At 39.9% G+C, this 16,313-nt stretch overlaps 1 protein-coding gene across 3 annotated transcripts in view; it reads right to left on the bottom strand.

The window, feature by feature from the left end:
* The window catches only part of CHD2 (chromodomain helicase DNA binding protein 2), a 138,879-nt gene that overhangs the window by 83,991 nt on the left and 38,575 nt on the right, over positions 1-16,313 (bottom strand). For 2 of the 3 annotated variants that reach the window (XM_059180073.1, XM_059180071.1), the window contains 5 exons: positions 14,809-15,040; positions 10,824-10,910; positions 9,039-9,100; positions 3,022-3,129; positions 920-1,060 (listed from right to left, as the gene is read on the bottom strand). In XM_059180073.1, coding sequence (XP_059036056.1) covers positions 920-1,060; positions 3,022-3,129; positions 9,039-9,100; positions 10,824-10,910; positions 14,809-15,040 — 630 coding nt within the window. The remainder of the gene's footprint in view (positions 1-919; positions 1,061-3,021; positions 3,130-9,038; positions 9,101-10,823; positions 10,911-14,808; positions 15,041-16,313) is intronic. The other variant, XM_059180072.1, reaches the window with a different exon arrangement.

Below are 16,313 nucleotides of genomic sequence, written 5' to 3'. Positions count from 1 at the left end.
ATGAGATCATGGCTATATAAACAAGGGAACAACTACAAAGAAATTGCATAATAAATGAAAAAACAGTTACTGTTTCATTAAGCAAAAAGAAAGCTGTATCTAAGACTAAACACTTGAACCCTATATTTATCTCCTGATGATATTTGAAGAAGATGAAATGTGAGTATTCTCAAACTGTTGAAAACTTCATTCAACATACTTCCTGGTAATATTAAGACGTAATCTCCCACCATATAGAGGCAATAAATCGTCTGGGAGTCACACAAGAGAAAAACACGCTCCTGAATGTGTAACAGCTAGAGGAGGACAAAGTGCTGAACTATACGTTAGCATACTCGGCACCTCGTCCTAGCTGTGGAGTCCTTAACTGGACACGCGGCCAGGTTAGTATCTCCAGGACTTAGCTTCACCACCTTTAAGTAGACCAGAAGAAACCTGTGTATCCTCCAGAAGAAAAAGAAATGCCCTTGACTCCTATGAAATAAAACACTGATGTTGGCATGTATCCCTTCCTCTTTTATTTCCTGTTAGTGCTTCATACCCTATTAGTAAACTTAATAAAACTATTATACCGAGTATGTAATCTGATCCTCAGGAGAAACTAATTGAAGGAGCAATTTAGAACTGAGAATACAATCCAAACATCTTTCCTGAGAGAAGGTATGAAATGAAGGCATCAATCTGAAGCAGTTTTCTTTCCAGGAACAAAGGCCTTGAATGAGCCACTCTTCCTTCCACATTCCCACCGGCCCACAGCATTCCTTCTACAAGAACACTGACCACATCTCTGAGCACAGCCTCCGGACACGAGTCATTACTTCTGCCTATCAGACGCAAATCCTGCCCTTACCACCACCAGGTTCTAGCCGACTACACAGTCACCCTCACGCCAGTGGAAGACTTCTGGGGCACCACCCACCTAACATTTTTAGCCGCTCTGCGACGAGTCTGCCTTTTAGGAGCTTCGTCATCTTCATCATCGTCATCGGAAGAGTCCTGCCTTTTTCTCTTTCCACGCTGAGTCTTCTGCTGCTTTTTAACACGAGGTTTGGGCACTGTTCTGAAATGAGAAAAGAAAAAACAGCGAAGTTTTCACTCTATCCCTTGGTGTCTGTTTCAAATCTTTATCATTTCCCAGAGCAGCAGTACACATACAGGATTAACCTGGGGAGTGCCAGCCACGAACATTCCTGGGTTCCATCTGCTGAGATTCTAACTAACTAGAAATCTGTGTTTTCAACACAAAAGTGATTCTAATGCTGAGAATCCTCAATCACATAAAGAGAGACACAGTGGATTCCCAGGCAATGGCTCCACTGTTCCGCAGGACTACCGGACATGCAATCTATTGCTGATGGTACCTCTTTGGCGGGCAATTTGAAAATACCAAACTTACAAACGTTAACAATTTTACTTCTGGGAATTGCTCTTACAGATACACACAGATACAGGCTTAATAAGGTATTCACCGTAGTACTGATTGCAATAACAAAAAATTAGGAAAATGCTAAATCTTCATCAGCTGGGAATCAGTTCCTGAACAGAATACTAGGTAGCCAGCACCACCCCTCAAAAAAAACCACCAAAATGTTTCCATGTTTTGATAGGAAAGATTTCTAAGAGAAGGAAAGAAAAACGCAGAACAAGATATATGAAATGCTGTCTGTACAGAGGAGCAAAGTACAGAAATCTCTCCACATGAATTTCTGTTACATGCACACAAAGTATATCCAGAAGACGACATGAGAGCATGCGCCCTGCCGCACACCAGCTGAACAGGCTGCGGAGACAGCTCCGTGCGTGACTCCCAGCAACAACCAGGACAGAAAGCCACAGCCTGGGCACTCGGAAGGAAATCCCCAAATACGCTACCCATGATAAAAAGACAAAAGGAGAAAGGGGGAGATGGAAACCCACAATCCTGCCTGTCTCTCTTTTATCTTCCATAACCAATGCCACAGAGACCGATGATCAGGGTCAGTAAATGACAGGTAAACTCTAGAAGAGAAAGCTGAGGTGGCACTTAAACCTGGACAAAAAGACACCAAACTCATGTGAATTTCCCTGCTGGGGTGGGGGCAGCTGTAGAATGTCCTAAATAGGAGGTAGGCAAATGTTTTGCAGCAAATGGACAGAGCATAAATATTTTTAGCTTTCCCAGACAAGAAGCAAAACTGAGGCCACTGCCCAGGCACTGATATAATGAGGGAAAATGAATTTTCACATAATATTTACTGACAACACTCAAAATAATCATCACTCAGTACACTTTCTGTGATACACATCTAATGAGAACAGAATTCTTTCTGAAAGGATAACATTTCATTTAACTGAGGTTCAAGCTTAGTGTTCCCTACTATCAGACTATAAATGTTTATCTATAAAAGCTACACTTGGCCGTAAAGAAATAGGTGGTGAGTGGGATCTGGCCCAAAGGAAAAAGCTTGTCAACCCCATCCTAAGCATTACTATGAGGTAAATTTCCCTGCGATCTTTGTCTCCCGCCTTCCTTTCTTCAATACCAGTACCCCTGCTGCCAGACATCCGAACAAAAATTACCAAAGTTTCCTACCACTTCAGACTTCCTTCTCTGCACAATCACGTTCTCTGCTCGTGATAGATTCTAAGAACAAGGTAATAAGCAGTGAAGCATGCTTTCAATCAGCCAGTGTTTTAACTCAGGAATTACTTCTCCCAAAAAGAGCCTACACACTACTCAAATACACAGGGAGGTTTTTTTAAAAGCAGAAGACAAGTCCACCCCTCCTAACTAGTATGCCATGGAGGAAGAAAAAAAAGCTTTGCTGTGTGAGACATACCATGCAAACACCCAATCAAATGTAAGCGTCCCCATCATCTAAACCCTTGCTAATGAGGTAGACTGGCAAGAAGTGAACACAGACTTTCAAAGCCCAGAGTCACAACATGTTGTATCCCAACAATTAAGGCTAACACCAAATCATCCACCATCTAACAAATTAAGCACCACCAGAAGCAGAGATGTTCGAGCAAACACTGCACCTTCTGGGGACAGGTCTTCTGGCTTTCACTTTTTTTTGCTCTGGTTCGCTCTCTGCACTGGTGCCTTGTTCCTGTTCATCTTCTGAGGGTTCCCGTTTCCATTTTTCTCTGTGATCAAAAGCAAAGCAAAATCATTTTTTTCTAAAAGAACTCAAGATTGTTTAATTTGAAGAATCTGACAAAACCAACTTCAATCGGATTCTCCAAAAGGCAGCATGTGCATTTTAGGCATTATGGCTAAAAAAGGTTTATTCTAGCTCCATTTAAATTTTGGCTGTGTTCCTTCCTGGACTGTTTTTTCTCTGGTGATGAAAATGGATAGTACAATAGTATTTTTTTAAACTATTCTGGCAAAAAAGAAAAAAAAAGCTACTAAATCTCTCATACTCTATTTTTATTTACTATCATTGAATGGATTGAAGCCATAATATATACTAGACTAGTTCTCAAATTTTACGATGATCAGAACCCACCTGAAAAACTTACTAAAAAAAATATTTGGACCACAGCCTTAGTTTCTTATTCAGCAAGTCTAATAAGAGGCCTAAAAACTCGAATTTTACCATATTTAAAGATGATGCTAATACTGGTTAAAGACTCATTCCAGAACTACTATACGGGATATTTTAACATGTTTAGAATATATTTGATGAAACAGTCCCTAAAATTACTTTTCACAATAAACCTACCACCTACTAAATAATCTGTTCAGCTAAAGATGTAGTCTTTAATAATTATTTATTAGACACAGTAGGTGTTCCTTTGCTCCTTGAGATCTTAGAAGGCTTTAAAGAGCCTTATCTTATAGGTCTCTCCTACCACTCCGGAGTTTTTGAGGTTTGAAGACCAAATGTGGGGCTTAGCTCATTTCTAGGGAAAAAGGAAGGAACATAAAATAGTCACTGGGCATGAAATATCCAGGGGGAAAAAAAAAAAAAACCACGAACTCACAGGCAAGTACCTGAGGTTTTACAAAACAATCACCACTGTGCCTCTGGGCCCATGATTAGGAAGTAAGATTATGCTAAAGACAACTATTAGAGAATCACAAAGTCATGTCAACATTCTTCATAGGAGAATAGGTCAAAGGAATAAAGGAAGCTTATTGCAAGAAGGTGGTTATCAACCGATTCCTGAGAATCTTCCTAAAAAGCCCAGGAGCCACACTAACACCTGAGTAAGTGGAGACTCTAGAAAGCATGAAAAGCCAAAAGAACACATTACTCAAGTCCCACTGGCACTGTTTGCTTCATATCCATCTCCTCTGGCATAGGTGACTGCTCCTGGGCAGGGCCACTTCTGTTCATCTTTGCACCAGACTTAGCACAAAGGCAAGCAAATGGAGGAAGACACTGCTTTGTTAAATAAAGAAATAATTAAGAATGAACCCCATCAGTCTAAAAGACAGATAAGGTACTTTTTTTGGAAGCAGACTGCTAATTCACCAAGGCCTATTAATATTGCCTAATAGCCTTCCTTCTCTCATTTAAACAAAGACCTCCTTATGTCTAACTACACGCTGGATACCGGTCTTAATCCCTTTCCCTAGAACTAAGTACAAAAACTGTTTGCTAAGCAATCAAAGGAATAGAAGGGGATAGCCTGGAAGAGAGGAAGGAAGAGGTCTCCAGGCACCGAGGCTGTATTCTTTCTTGGACCAAGTTCAGAACAGTTTACCCCCTGGAACGGGCTCACATAGCCAAACCAAAGTGGTTTCACAGGAAAGTAGTTTGAAAGAACACAAAACAACTAAGATGTAAGGGAGAGCAGATCAGATGAGAAAGATCCACGGTCAAATATTCGTTGTAATTTACCTAACACCACAGGAACTGAGAAGCTAAATCAGGGCAGCTAAGGAGTCCACTTCTACAACTCTGGGACTAAAATGGCAGTAACCTTAATCAGTGCTGAGGCTAGTTTTCCAGTTAAATTACAGGTGTATAAACTTATGGACAACTAGGAAGACTGAGCATCTTCCAGTATGAGAATGTACAACAACTGAGCAAAGCAAGTGGCCCAAGTAAGAACAAGGTATTTAGCATTCCATGCCAAACCTCCAGCCCTCCTCCTTTCAATCATAACCCACTGAAGGCTACAGAATCAGGAAAAGACAAGCTCCACGTTCTGTGAGGATCTGAACAACTGAAGGCTTTTGGCCTAAATTTGTACATGAACTTGAAACTGGCTGGATTATCTTAAATTTTGTTTTAACTTTCAAGAACAGGGGGAAAAGTAAGTTAGGATCAGAGACACTAAGTCACTCTGAATAAAGAGGAGGTGAGAAGAGTGATCAAAAAGATTACTTCCCAAGCCTGCAGATGTCAAAGGCTCTCTTAGACCACCGGTTACTTATACATAATGCAAATTTTAGGATGATGACTCCTTGATGAAGCCATATGTTACAAGTCAGGCTACAACTGGGAGTTGTCTAAAAAATAAGATTGTGATTGGGATGCCTGGGAGGCTCAGTCAGTTAAGCATCTGCCTCCTGCTCAGGTTGTGATCCAGGGTCCTGGGATTGAGTCCTGCATTGGACTCCTAGCTGAGCAGGGAGTCTGCTTCTCCTACTCCCTCTGCCTGCCACTGCCCCGCCTGTGCGCTCTCTCTCTCTCTCTCTCATTCTCTCTGAGAAATAAATAAAATCTTTAAAAAATAAAAATAAAATACAAGATTATGATTAATAAAATTTTCACATGTCAAAGGAGACTTGAATTGCCAAATCCAGCTCTAAGAGGGCATCAGCGGGATTTCCTAAGAAGAAATCAATCAAATTTTTACCAAAATCTTGGGAACTGGGGAGAAAAATACTAAGATTTGGCCACTGAGGTTCTAAGGCAATGTAAATAGACAAGAAAAAGTCAGAATGCAAGCTAAGTAGGTATAGTTTTGTTCCTTTATTGGAAAAAGGTGTTGGGCAGAACACAGATCCTAAGACACAAATCAAACCTAAACAGCTGTGAAGGAGGGAACGCACAAAATTCCTTCATAAATAAAACAGGCCTAAACTGTGGCCAAGAGTCCTACTAATTATCACTAAAAGCCCAAAGAAGGAGGTTCCGCTCTCTACTTTTAGAAGGCAGAACAGGAAAAGAAGAAAAGAGCGGCTTAAACTTCATTTATTTTCAGTACATTTTCCCAGAAGAAAGGCCTTTCAGGAAGAAGTTCCATTGAAAAAGGAAAATCTGGGGCTAACAGATTCTCCTCCACTGGGTCAAGAGTTTGTGACAGAGTTCCAACTCAAAGCACTGGTGGGGGGCGGGGGAAACTATGATCCCAAGAGAAAAACTTCAAGTGACTTACAGTGAACACATTTTGTTTTTAAACTACAGTTAGGAGAAAAGGTTCTGGAACCATTCTAGAGTGGTTTGAAGCACTGGTGGGACCAGGAGTCAGCAAAAATCCTATACAACTTTCCACAAATCTGGATAACATTAATAAGTATGGCATAGGTAACAGTTCAGTGATTAAAACAGCAGGAGTGGGTTAAATAAATGAAAAATTTTATTGGTTACTATGACTAAGTCAGGGGTTACAACTGAAATACCCATTAGGCCAGGCAAGGTCTATAAAATAGGGTCAAATGGAGAACTCCCAGGCCATCAGGTTATAAAGACCACTGTTAAAGGGGCCAGCACAGACAGATTTTTCTAAGAAGCTAGAAATCTGGACTCTTAAGCACCATTTCTCAAATTTTTAACATTGCCAACTAACTTGAAAAATGTTTTCAATATTGTATAGGAACATTACACTGTGTAACTTCTGAATTTTTAAAATGCTAATTCACATTATGACTCTGGGGAGTTAGTCCCTTGTGAGACTCTATTCTTTAAAAATGACAAAGTCATGAAAGCAAAGTAGTGTGAAAGCACTGTGAAAGTGCTGTGAAGAAACCTGACCACTAGATGGGACCCTGCAATGGAGGTAGGAAATGTTTTAAGACATTACTGGGCCAATTAACAAAATGGGAATATGAATTAGACTAAGTATTTTAGCAATGTTAAATCTATTTACATTAAAACTACCCTGTACTTAGGAAAGAGAATAGTCTTCTTCTTAGAAAATCCAGATTTCAGTATTTAGGGATAAAAGGCCATGATGTGTGTCACTCCTAGTCTTAAGTGGTTCAGAAAAAATATTACGTGCAAAAAAAAAAAAAAAAAAAAATTACGTGCATGTATATATAAATATATAAAAGCAATAAAGCAAACGGGGCCAAAAGTAGTAACCAAAAGCAAATCTGAGTAAAGTACACAGGCATTCCTTACACTATTTTTTGTTCTTAAAGCTTTTTTAAAGTTTGAATTCAAAAAATAAAATTAATAAAAATAGCTCCTTTAAAAGAACTTCAAAATCTGTGGTACAGTCTGCAGGGTTTCAGAAAAGCGTTTCCCTGTGCTAATACTTCAAAATTTCCACTCTCTTTGAGTCAATTCTAAAATCTAGGTTCTACTAGGCTTGCTCAGATCACAGAGGGCCCCCTTTAGTGCCTTCCAACATCAGTCACTATAGCACCTCCTCCAATTAATCCCACTCATTAACTGACTCAGGAGAAAAGCTCCTCATAAGCCCCAGTACTCACCAGCTGCACAGTGGATGGCAGGAAGTGAGGCTAGCCAAGTGCCCCCATAAAAACAAGCACGAAAGGAACTCCCACAGCTCTTACAGGTTCCTAAGGAAGAACCTGGGGCTGGGAAGCAGCTTTACAGAAGATACAGGCCCCTGAAAGGAAACTAAGAGGTTCTACTCAGGAGAAGGAAGGCCACTGAGGGCTGTCAACTTTCAAGAACTCTTAGGATGACTGGAGGAAAGTAAGTACATGGGCCAGTGGGCTTCTGCACACACAGAGAAGGCCCTTAAAGTAGGCTATGGAGGTTTCCAAGCACAGCATCATGTAGATACCAGTCAAGAGACCAGCAGAACGTAGCCAGATGGTGGAATAAAGACCACGTGCATGGGCTTCCCAAAGGCTCCCAAAGGCCATTAGATCAGAACAGCTTCTCAAGCAGGCCATGGGACTTAGAACATGGGAGTAGAACAAAAGCCTTTTAAGATGCCAAGAAGTACAGGCCTGCCTACAGTTTCTCCTCCAACTCTAATTAAATATTTAAAACACAAATGAAAATTGGATGTGCTCTGGGGAGGGCAATACTAAATACTTGACTTTCCCTAGCATAGTTTCCAACAACCCTGTTAGGTTGGCAGAACAAGTATTACTCTATTTTGGAAAATGAGAAAATGGGTTTAAAAAATTCAAACTCCTTAGGCCAAAAATTTATTAAGGAGTACTAATATTTTAGGACAGAAAATATATGTAACTGGGGTTCTATTTTAATAGGCACCATGGACAACTATTTACCATGAGAAACCCCTGAATTTGTCTGCCAGGATTTCAGTATCTACATTTTCAAATGCAGCCCCTGAGGAGACAGGCTGTAGAGTTCAGACTATCAGAGATCCAGACCCCCTCCAAGGATGATTTTTAAATTCTAAAAAATATAAATAAAAATAATTTTTCACCTTAAGTAGAGTTTTTAAATTTTAAAAATAATAAATATATAATCTATGTTCTAAAGGAATTTCACATAAGCCCAAGAATTAAAATTTTCTGCCTTGTGAACTGCAGTATTAAAATTACATAGTAACAACAGTGAGAAATTTCATACTACATTGGGTGTCCAGTCAGAACCACATGAAATGGGAAAAAGAGCAAATCTACATTTGTTCCTTGTTCAATCACAATAGAATTTGTGCACATTTTAAAGAAAACCACAATGGGGCTAATGGGCTCACCAGGTGGGGTAAGCCATAGCCCAGCACACATGGGACACACACAAGGTGGGGTCTCTGGGCCTCAAGGGCTGCTGAGGCAGCAGGACAGAGGAGACAGTGGCCCAAGACAGCAGGAGCCGCAGCAGACTCTGGGACCCGGAGTGGACTACCACATGACAAAGGCAGCCCCACAGAAGTAGACGTGCTCTAAACCCCTGTGTGAAGTACATGACCCATGAAAGACTTACTGTTTCTTCAGCTGCCTCTGGCCTCTTCTTTTTGGGCTCCCACTCTCAGACCCGCTACTTGCCTTCAGTGTGTGAGGGGGAGAAATGATCACAGACTTTAATTCACAGTTCTCAGGGACAACACGAACCCCTGATTCAACAATCTGCTCCATCATAACATCATTCAACATGAGCTTTCAGACAAAAGAACCCTGTGTTTGGTGGGCGCTCACTCTTCTTTTCCTTTGAATTAATCTGTCTGTTATAATGGAGTTACCTCTAACACCAGGAAATATTTCTCTCGGCTTAACTTCTACAAGGGCACAGCCCAATAAAATTCTCTGTGATGATGGAAATGTTCTGTATCTGCAGGATCCAATCTAGTAGCAAGCAGCCACAGGGGACTGCTGAGCCCCTGAAATGTACGTAGTGCAGCTAAGGAACAGAATCCTTCCTTTAACTGGACTTTAATACAAATTTTAAAAGCCACATGTTAGTGGCAACCGTACTGGATACTGCAGATCTCGAATATCATGTGAAAATGCCACATTTAGTGTGCCATTAAAGGTGCTGACCTACTGATCTATTCCATTTCAGACTCATTAAAGAACATGTTCAATCACGAGCTGAGAGTGCTCTGCTGTCTGGCCTGACAGCACTAGGCCAAGGAAAGTTTACACAGTCAAAAACATCTAAACATCTCTTTCCCCCCAAACTTAGGGAAACTGGCAAATATTCCTACTGCTGTTAGTCTTATGCCCTACAGAGAATGTGTTAATTTATATACAAAAGAGGACAAGAGTGACTCAACAATGGGACTGGTTGTAACTAACATGGCTCAGGAACCTAGGCCTAGACACCGAGGATAAAGAAAGCTAAGGCAAACCACTCAGAGGTCATTCAAAATAAAACACCATGAAGGCAATGTGGATATTATAGTCAATTAGATCTGTAAAGTACATTTACCAAATTCTACCCCCCAACTCACTAACCTCTGGATATTAACAGTTCACCTTCATCAGAAGGATGTTACATAGTTAAGAATAGCAAAGTCCTCCTAAGAATGCAGAAAGGGGCCATTTCACGGAGACGTAAAAGAGCATCTCTTCAGAATGTGGTCTATAAACCCAATATAGAGGTAAGAACGGACAAAAATACCACACAAACTGAGAAAGGTGAGAAAAGTCTGATGCTATGGAAATAAAAGAACCCAGTACATAATATCAATTTTTAAAAATCACCAATCCATTCAATCTCTCACAATTAGATCAGAGTTATATGTGTGAAGTGTTTTATACTGCACACTAAAAACAGAAAGCAAATTTGAAGAATTAGTTAAAACACATTACTTAGGTTACACAAACTCTCCTTCCTTTCTCAGAAAATAAATCTGAAACTACGTCCTTTATTACATTTACCAAGCTAGTGACTCATTTAACAAAATTTAGGAGATTTACAAACTAGGTTATTTTAAAAGATAAACTTCTTGCAATCATCAATTTCACTTGAAATCCAGAAACATTTAAAAAAAATGAAAATAAACATGTGAAGCCAATACTGTATAATATACTCTAACACTCTACTAAAACATTCATTGTGACACAATCTTCCTGGTAAATTTCTTTTCTTTAAAAGACACCTGTGGTTTTCCCTGCAGTTCTAGGTTGAGAAAGCTTGCAACAGAGTCACTTAATTCTCAGGCATAAGGCTCACGTTAATGGGAACATACATACACACCAGAGTTGAAAAGGATGAGGTAAGATAAGGAATTTAAATGTATCCTCTTAAAGCATTTCTTTTTCTTACCTCCTCCTTAATATTAAATCGTGATGGTTCTTGTCTGCTTCGGTTTGACCTCCTAACCCCATAAACATCAGGATATTCTTCCCACATCTGTAAAATTAATAGACCACGTGTGAATCCTTTTTTCTTGATCCCCCATTTACTATTTTCATTACTGAGACATGTATCTCCATCTAAAAAAAAATTTAAGTAACTAAATATCAAAAGGGTTGTTTTGTGTTAGCTTTGTTTAGAGATAATAAAGTACTACCTGTATTATCCTGAACATGGTGAAGTTTAACAATGCCTCTTCTTTACTGAATGGCTCTCAAACTACATGGTACGCTGATTACTGGTCATTAAAATATAAACTTACACTTGAGTAATACAGCAAGGCTTCCACTGAAGACAAAGTTTTTACTGATGAATTTTAAGTCCCTAATGCATTCCAGTTTCAGGTGTGACTGCACACTGACCTATCTGGGAGCTCAAAAAACAAGCAAGTCCCCGACAATTCTAATTAAGTAAGAATCAGAACATTTGTCTATTTCTTTAAATTCCTCAGGATGCTTACACAACATGCCAAAAGCACGCATATTGGGCATTTCTGACACTTAGCTAGAAGTTCCAGAAATGAGCACCACTGCCAATCTTTCTCTGGATCATTCTACTTTATTCTTCAACAGTAATTAGCCTTTGCCTGGTTTTTGGGACTTGATTTTTAGTAACAATCTTCACTAGTAATTAAAAAAAAAAAAAAGAAAAAGAAAAAAGTAGGAACACCTGGCTGGCTCAGTCACATGCAACTCTTGATCTCATGGTTCTAAGTTCAAGCCCCATGTTGCTTGTACAGATTACTTGAATAAAACAAAATCTCAAAATAAGTAGACAGCTCTTTCTGTCTATGGGTCCTGTTCCCGTGCCTTCATAAAACCACCTTTTTTTACTGAAAATAGATAAGTAGGAGAGCTTAGTTGGAGAGACAGTTTTTCCCCCCCACAATATACCAACATCATCTTATAAAATATTCAAATCAACAAATCTATAGAAAAAATGTAGAAGGCCCCACAAAACCTCTGAGTGTCTATAACCCCCACCTCGGTCTCCTTCCCACAGATAATTATTACCAAGTATATCATGGCGTTCTTCTAATGAAATCAGTTACACAGAGGCAAAATGAATTTGGATGGATTGTGGGAACACTGAAATGAAGATGTCAATAAACATGTAGAAGAAATGCCTGAGAGCCAAGATTAGAAATGTGGGTTTGTTGTCAAAATACAGGTAACAGCAAATCTCATGAAAATATTTAGAAAGTGAGGCCACAGAAGCCCCTGGCTGAGACTCATGAAGTGCGTGGAAAGTGGACCCCAAAAAAGACAAAACTGATGAAAGACGACTCAGAAAAAAACAGAATGTTATTAAGGCAAGGGAGGATATTACCAAAGTGCCTTTAAAAAAAAAAAAATGCCAAGTAAGCTGAAGAAAACCAAGGCCTCCAAAGAAAACAAGGAAGATGTTCTAGGAAAAGGCATTTTAGAACAAGAAATCAATTTTATCATGGAATCCAGTGTTCTCAGTTTATAAAGGTGACAAATCCATAACGGCCTTGAAATAATCTCAGAGCTGAGAAGACAAAGTGCCCAACCAGAGTTAGGAATAACCAAGTGGCAAGAAATCTAGGTGACAGAGGCAGCAGAACACTGAACAAATCTGAAAGAGAAAGAAAGGCGACAAAAAGGTTTACCTAGCCATGCCAACCCCAACCTCTACCTCAACCCTGACCCCTTTTTGGAACTGTGTTAGAGCTGTGAAATTTCTTTACTCAGCACAGGTATTTAAGAAGCTTTTATAAACTCGGACTGCTAAATCACTGAAAAGACCACTGATTAGTTTTATCATTTTAAAATACTAGGAATCCAGGCTCAAATCCTAGGACTGTATTATACCATAATGTACACATACTAATATCATCCTGAGTTCATCTCTGTCCTTTTGATGGCCACAATATCTAATTCAACCCTTCAGTAAAAAAACTACGATGTAAAGGGACATTGTTCTCTGTATACAGAAAACAAAGAGCTTTCCTCAGAAGTTCTCATTTTAGAATAATATCCTTAAAGTCAAAATCCAATCATTCTAACTGGTTAGAACACGCATCCACGCATTAACCTTACTATTTAACTTCTTGGAATTAATCACCTTAACTCTGGAAGTATATTTTAATATTTCTGTCTGAAGCTGTACTTCCATTATGAAATTCAGTCTTAGCCATGATTTCCCTTCTTAGTTCCCTTCATTTTTTTATATAAGGTTAAATATATAAGGTCTTAAAACTTAACCACTGTGAATCCTGATCAACATGATCTCAGTGACGTTTTAAGCACTATGTTAAGTAATATGGTTTCCTTTACTCCGCAAGTCAAGAAATCTCCACTGCACAGATGAAAGTCATACCCAGACTTTTTCAACCCATTATACTTCCCTCCAAATTGTGTGTTGGTGTTCTGAAAAGAGCACCTGATCTAGATGGAGAGGAAAGCAGGCTCTGACACTACACTCTGAAGATCACAGAGAAAAGCCTTCCGCTGCAAGCCTGGGCAGTAAGTCTGAGTTTAGGGATACTCAGAGCAAAGCCTCTAATAGGTGTTTCTACATATATTCCCTCTTGTGAAAGGTCCGCCCACACAACGAGCAGGTAGAGTAGCTGAGGGTCTGAAAGTCACTCCTCTGTTAACAAAGTAGCAAGGACGGCTTTCTTTTCCCATCCCTCACAGCACATCTGTTGAAGCTATTCTGTAGAACCCATATTTTAAATTGCTTGTACTACTACAAAAATATGTGCTTAGATTTCTATCTTAGAAGAATAAAAACCAACTCAGCACAAAGCTTTTTATTTCACTAGGGCATTTTATTCTTAATCTAAAAGAATATTCTTTTCTATTTTCAGTGATTCAAATACAACTGTCTCAAAATGGAATTTTAAAAGATTGGCTGCATTCTTGTAATTAGGCCAACTCATTAATTTTTCCCTAAAAAGAATGCACTTCAAAGTTTGTGCCTCAATGAGACCACACTATGCACTTAGAATTTTGGCTTGTTTGCACTCTTTGCTAGAAGACTCTTCTAAGTTCATAATACTTACATTGCCTAGATGCAGATTAACTTTTTTTCCTATGAGAAGTATTTCTCTTCCATGCTTCAGATACGAAAAAACTATCCTTATTCTTGAACTGTTATCATCAATCACTAAGCTTTACAACTACATTCCATAATCATCTGTCAGTAATTCTCTCTAGTATTGTTCAGTATTGCCTATTACCTTTTTAAATGTTAAAAACCAAAACTATAGGCGTGCCTGGGTGCCTCAGCTGGTTAAGCATTCGATTCTTGATTTCACCTCAGGTCATGATCTCAGAGTCGTGAAATCAAGCCCTGTGTCCGGCTCCATGCTGGGGATGGACCCCTCGGAAGATTCTCTCTTTCCCCTTCACCCTTTGCCCCTTCCCCCAACTAGCTTGCTCACTCTTTAAAAAAAAAAAATTATAAAAATGTGCCTTTTTGCCTTGTAATTTGACGGTTCATGTAATTATTTTCCTTATGGCCCCGTGTCTACTAAATCAAACAGAACAGAAAGCAGTCCCTGTTTGGGGCACCTGGGTGGCTCAGTGGGTTAAGCCGCTGCCTTCGGCTCAGGTCATGATCTCAGGGTCCTGGGGTCGAGTCCCGCATCGGGCTCTCTGCTCAGCAGGGAGCCTGCTTCCCCTCTCTCTCTCTGTCTGCCTCTCCGTCTACTTGTGATTTCTCTCTATCAAATAAATGAAAATCTTTAAAAAAAAAAAAAAAAAAAGAAAGCAGTCCCTGTTTATATCCACAGGCAATAGATGATTACAAAAGGTAGCTACAGTTTTTATTATCCAGATTAACTCATAAGTTTTCCATGGGAAATAGAGGTCTGCTAGCTGGTCCTAGCTCACAGCACACTTTCTCTGTATAGCAAAGTAGATACCTTCTTCACATCCGCTATCCGTTCCTTCTTAGAGGCTGGCTTCTCTTTGGCTTCTGGAAGGACTGGCTGGGATTTGGAACCCGCCGACTCACTTTCAGATTCCGACTGGCTCTCTGAAGACTCAGAACTGCTATTTGACTCACTGCCATGGCCACTTCCTGGATCACTGCCCTGCTCACTCTCCGACTGGCTTCCTGAGTCTGAACCGGAAGCTTCTTCAGATGCTGAGTGACTTAATTGAAAAAAAAAGAAAAAAATTAAGATGTAAGAACTGCACATAAATCTGTTTTTGTAGAATCTGTTTTTTTAAGAAGTGGTAAAATGAAAGCAGAGTATTGATTCTGGTAATACAAAATCAAAATCTTCAAATTCGGATTTGTATTTTTATACTGCAAATAATGTCATTATTATCATTCCCAACCTCCCTAGTATCTACAATTTCCTGAGTGCTTAGATCATGCCATTTACCACTTAATTTGTATAGGTTAGTTCTTTTATAAAACTCCAAAGAAGGGGGCGCCTGGGTGGCTCAGTGGGTTAAGCCGCTGCCTTCGGCTCGGGTCGTGATCTCAGAGTCCTGGGATCCAGTCCCGCATCGGGCTCTCTGCTCAGCAGGGAGCTTGCTTCCTCCTCTCTCTCTGCCTACTTGTGATCTCTCTGTCAAATAAATAAATAAAATCTTAAAAAAAAAAAAAAAAAAACCTCCAAAGAGGGATATTATCTTCTCCTTCAATCAGATGAGGAAAAACAAAAGCTCAGAAATAGAATAGCAAGTCTCCCAAGGTGACACACGAAGGTCAACCAGTCTGGATCCACTAAGTCTCATTTGTTCAGTATCACTCTCTCCCTAAGACAAACCCCCCACCCACACAAAGGAAAAACCCAACGCAGAACAAAAAAAAGCAAAGCAACGTTACTGGGGTAAGCAACGTTACCCCAAGAGTAAGAACACAACCTGGTTCAATTATCCAATCACTGGTTCTCAACCACAGGTGCAAATCAAACTCATCTGGAGAGCTGTATGAAAACACATACACATTACCCCCAACCAGATGTCCTGCCTTGCAATCTCTGGCAATGAGTTCTGGCCCTGGTACAATCAACAGAAAAAACTAAAAAAGAGCATTCCTAGTGGGACGTGAACGCCTAATCCAAAAAAGACCACTATGGGCTACCACACATCCCACTCCTTCATCCTTCCAAACACCCCTCAGGAAAAAGCAACCTAGGTAGGCAGATGACAGCCGAAGCCACAAAACAGAAGCACCACAAGGCTATGGGAAGATGGGGTATCATCTTCCGAGAGTTGAACAATCAATATACCCTCCCCGTAGAGTAAAAGCAATTCAGGGGCACATCGGTATCAGTGAAGTTACTTTAAAGGGAAAGACCGAAACTGGATCGACTCCACAAAAACACCTGGGCCGTCCAACTCTTCTGCTCAGAGCTGGAGCACAGGAGGGGAAGCGCATTAGCAACCCAGAACCCAGGGTTCATGGTAACTT

The sequence above is a fragment of the Mustela lutreola genome, chromosome 7 (genome assembly GCF_030435805.1).
Source record: "Mustela lutreola isolate mMusLut2 chromosome 7, mMusLut2.pri, whole genome shotgun sequence".
NCBI classification, from domain to species: domain Eukaryota; kingdom Metazoa; phylum Chordata; class Mammalia; order Carnivora; family Mustelidae; genus Mustela; species Mustela lutreola.
Note: the sequence above shows the minus strand (reverse complement) of the source record. Positions and strands in the feature narration are given on the sequence as shown.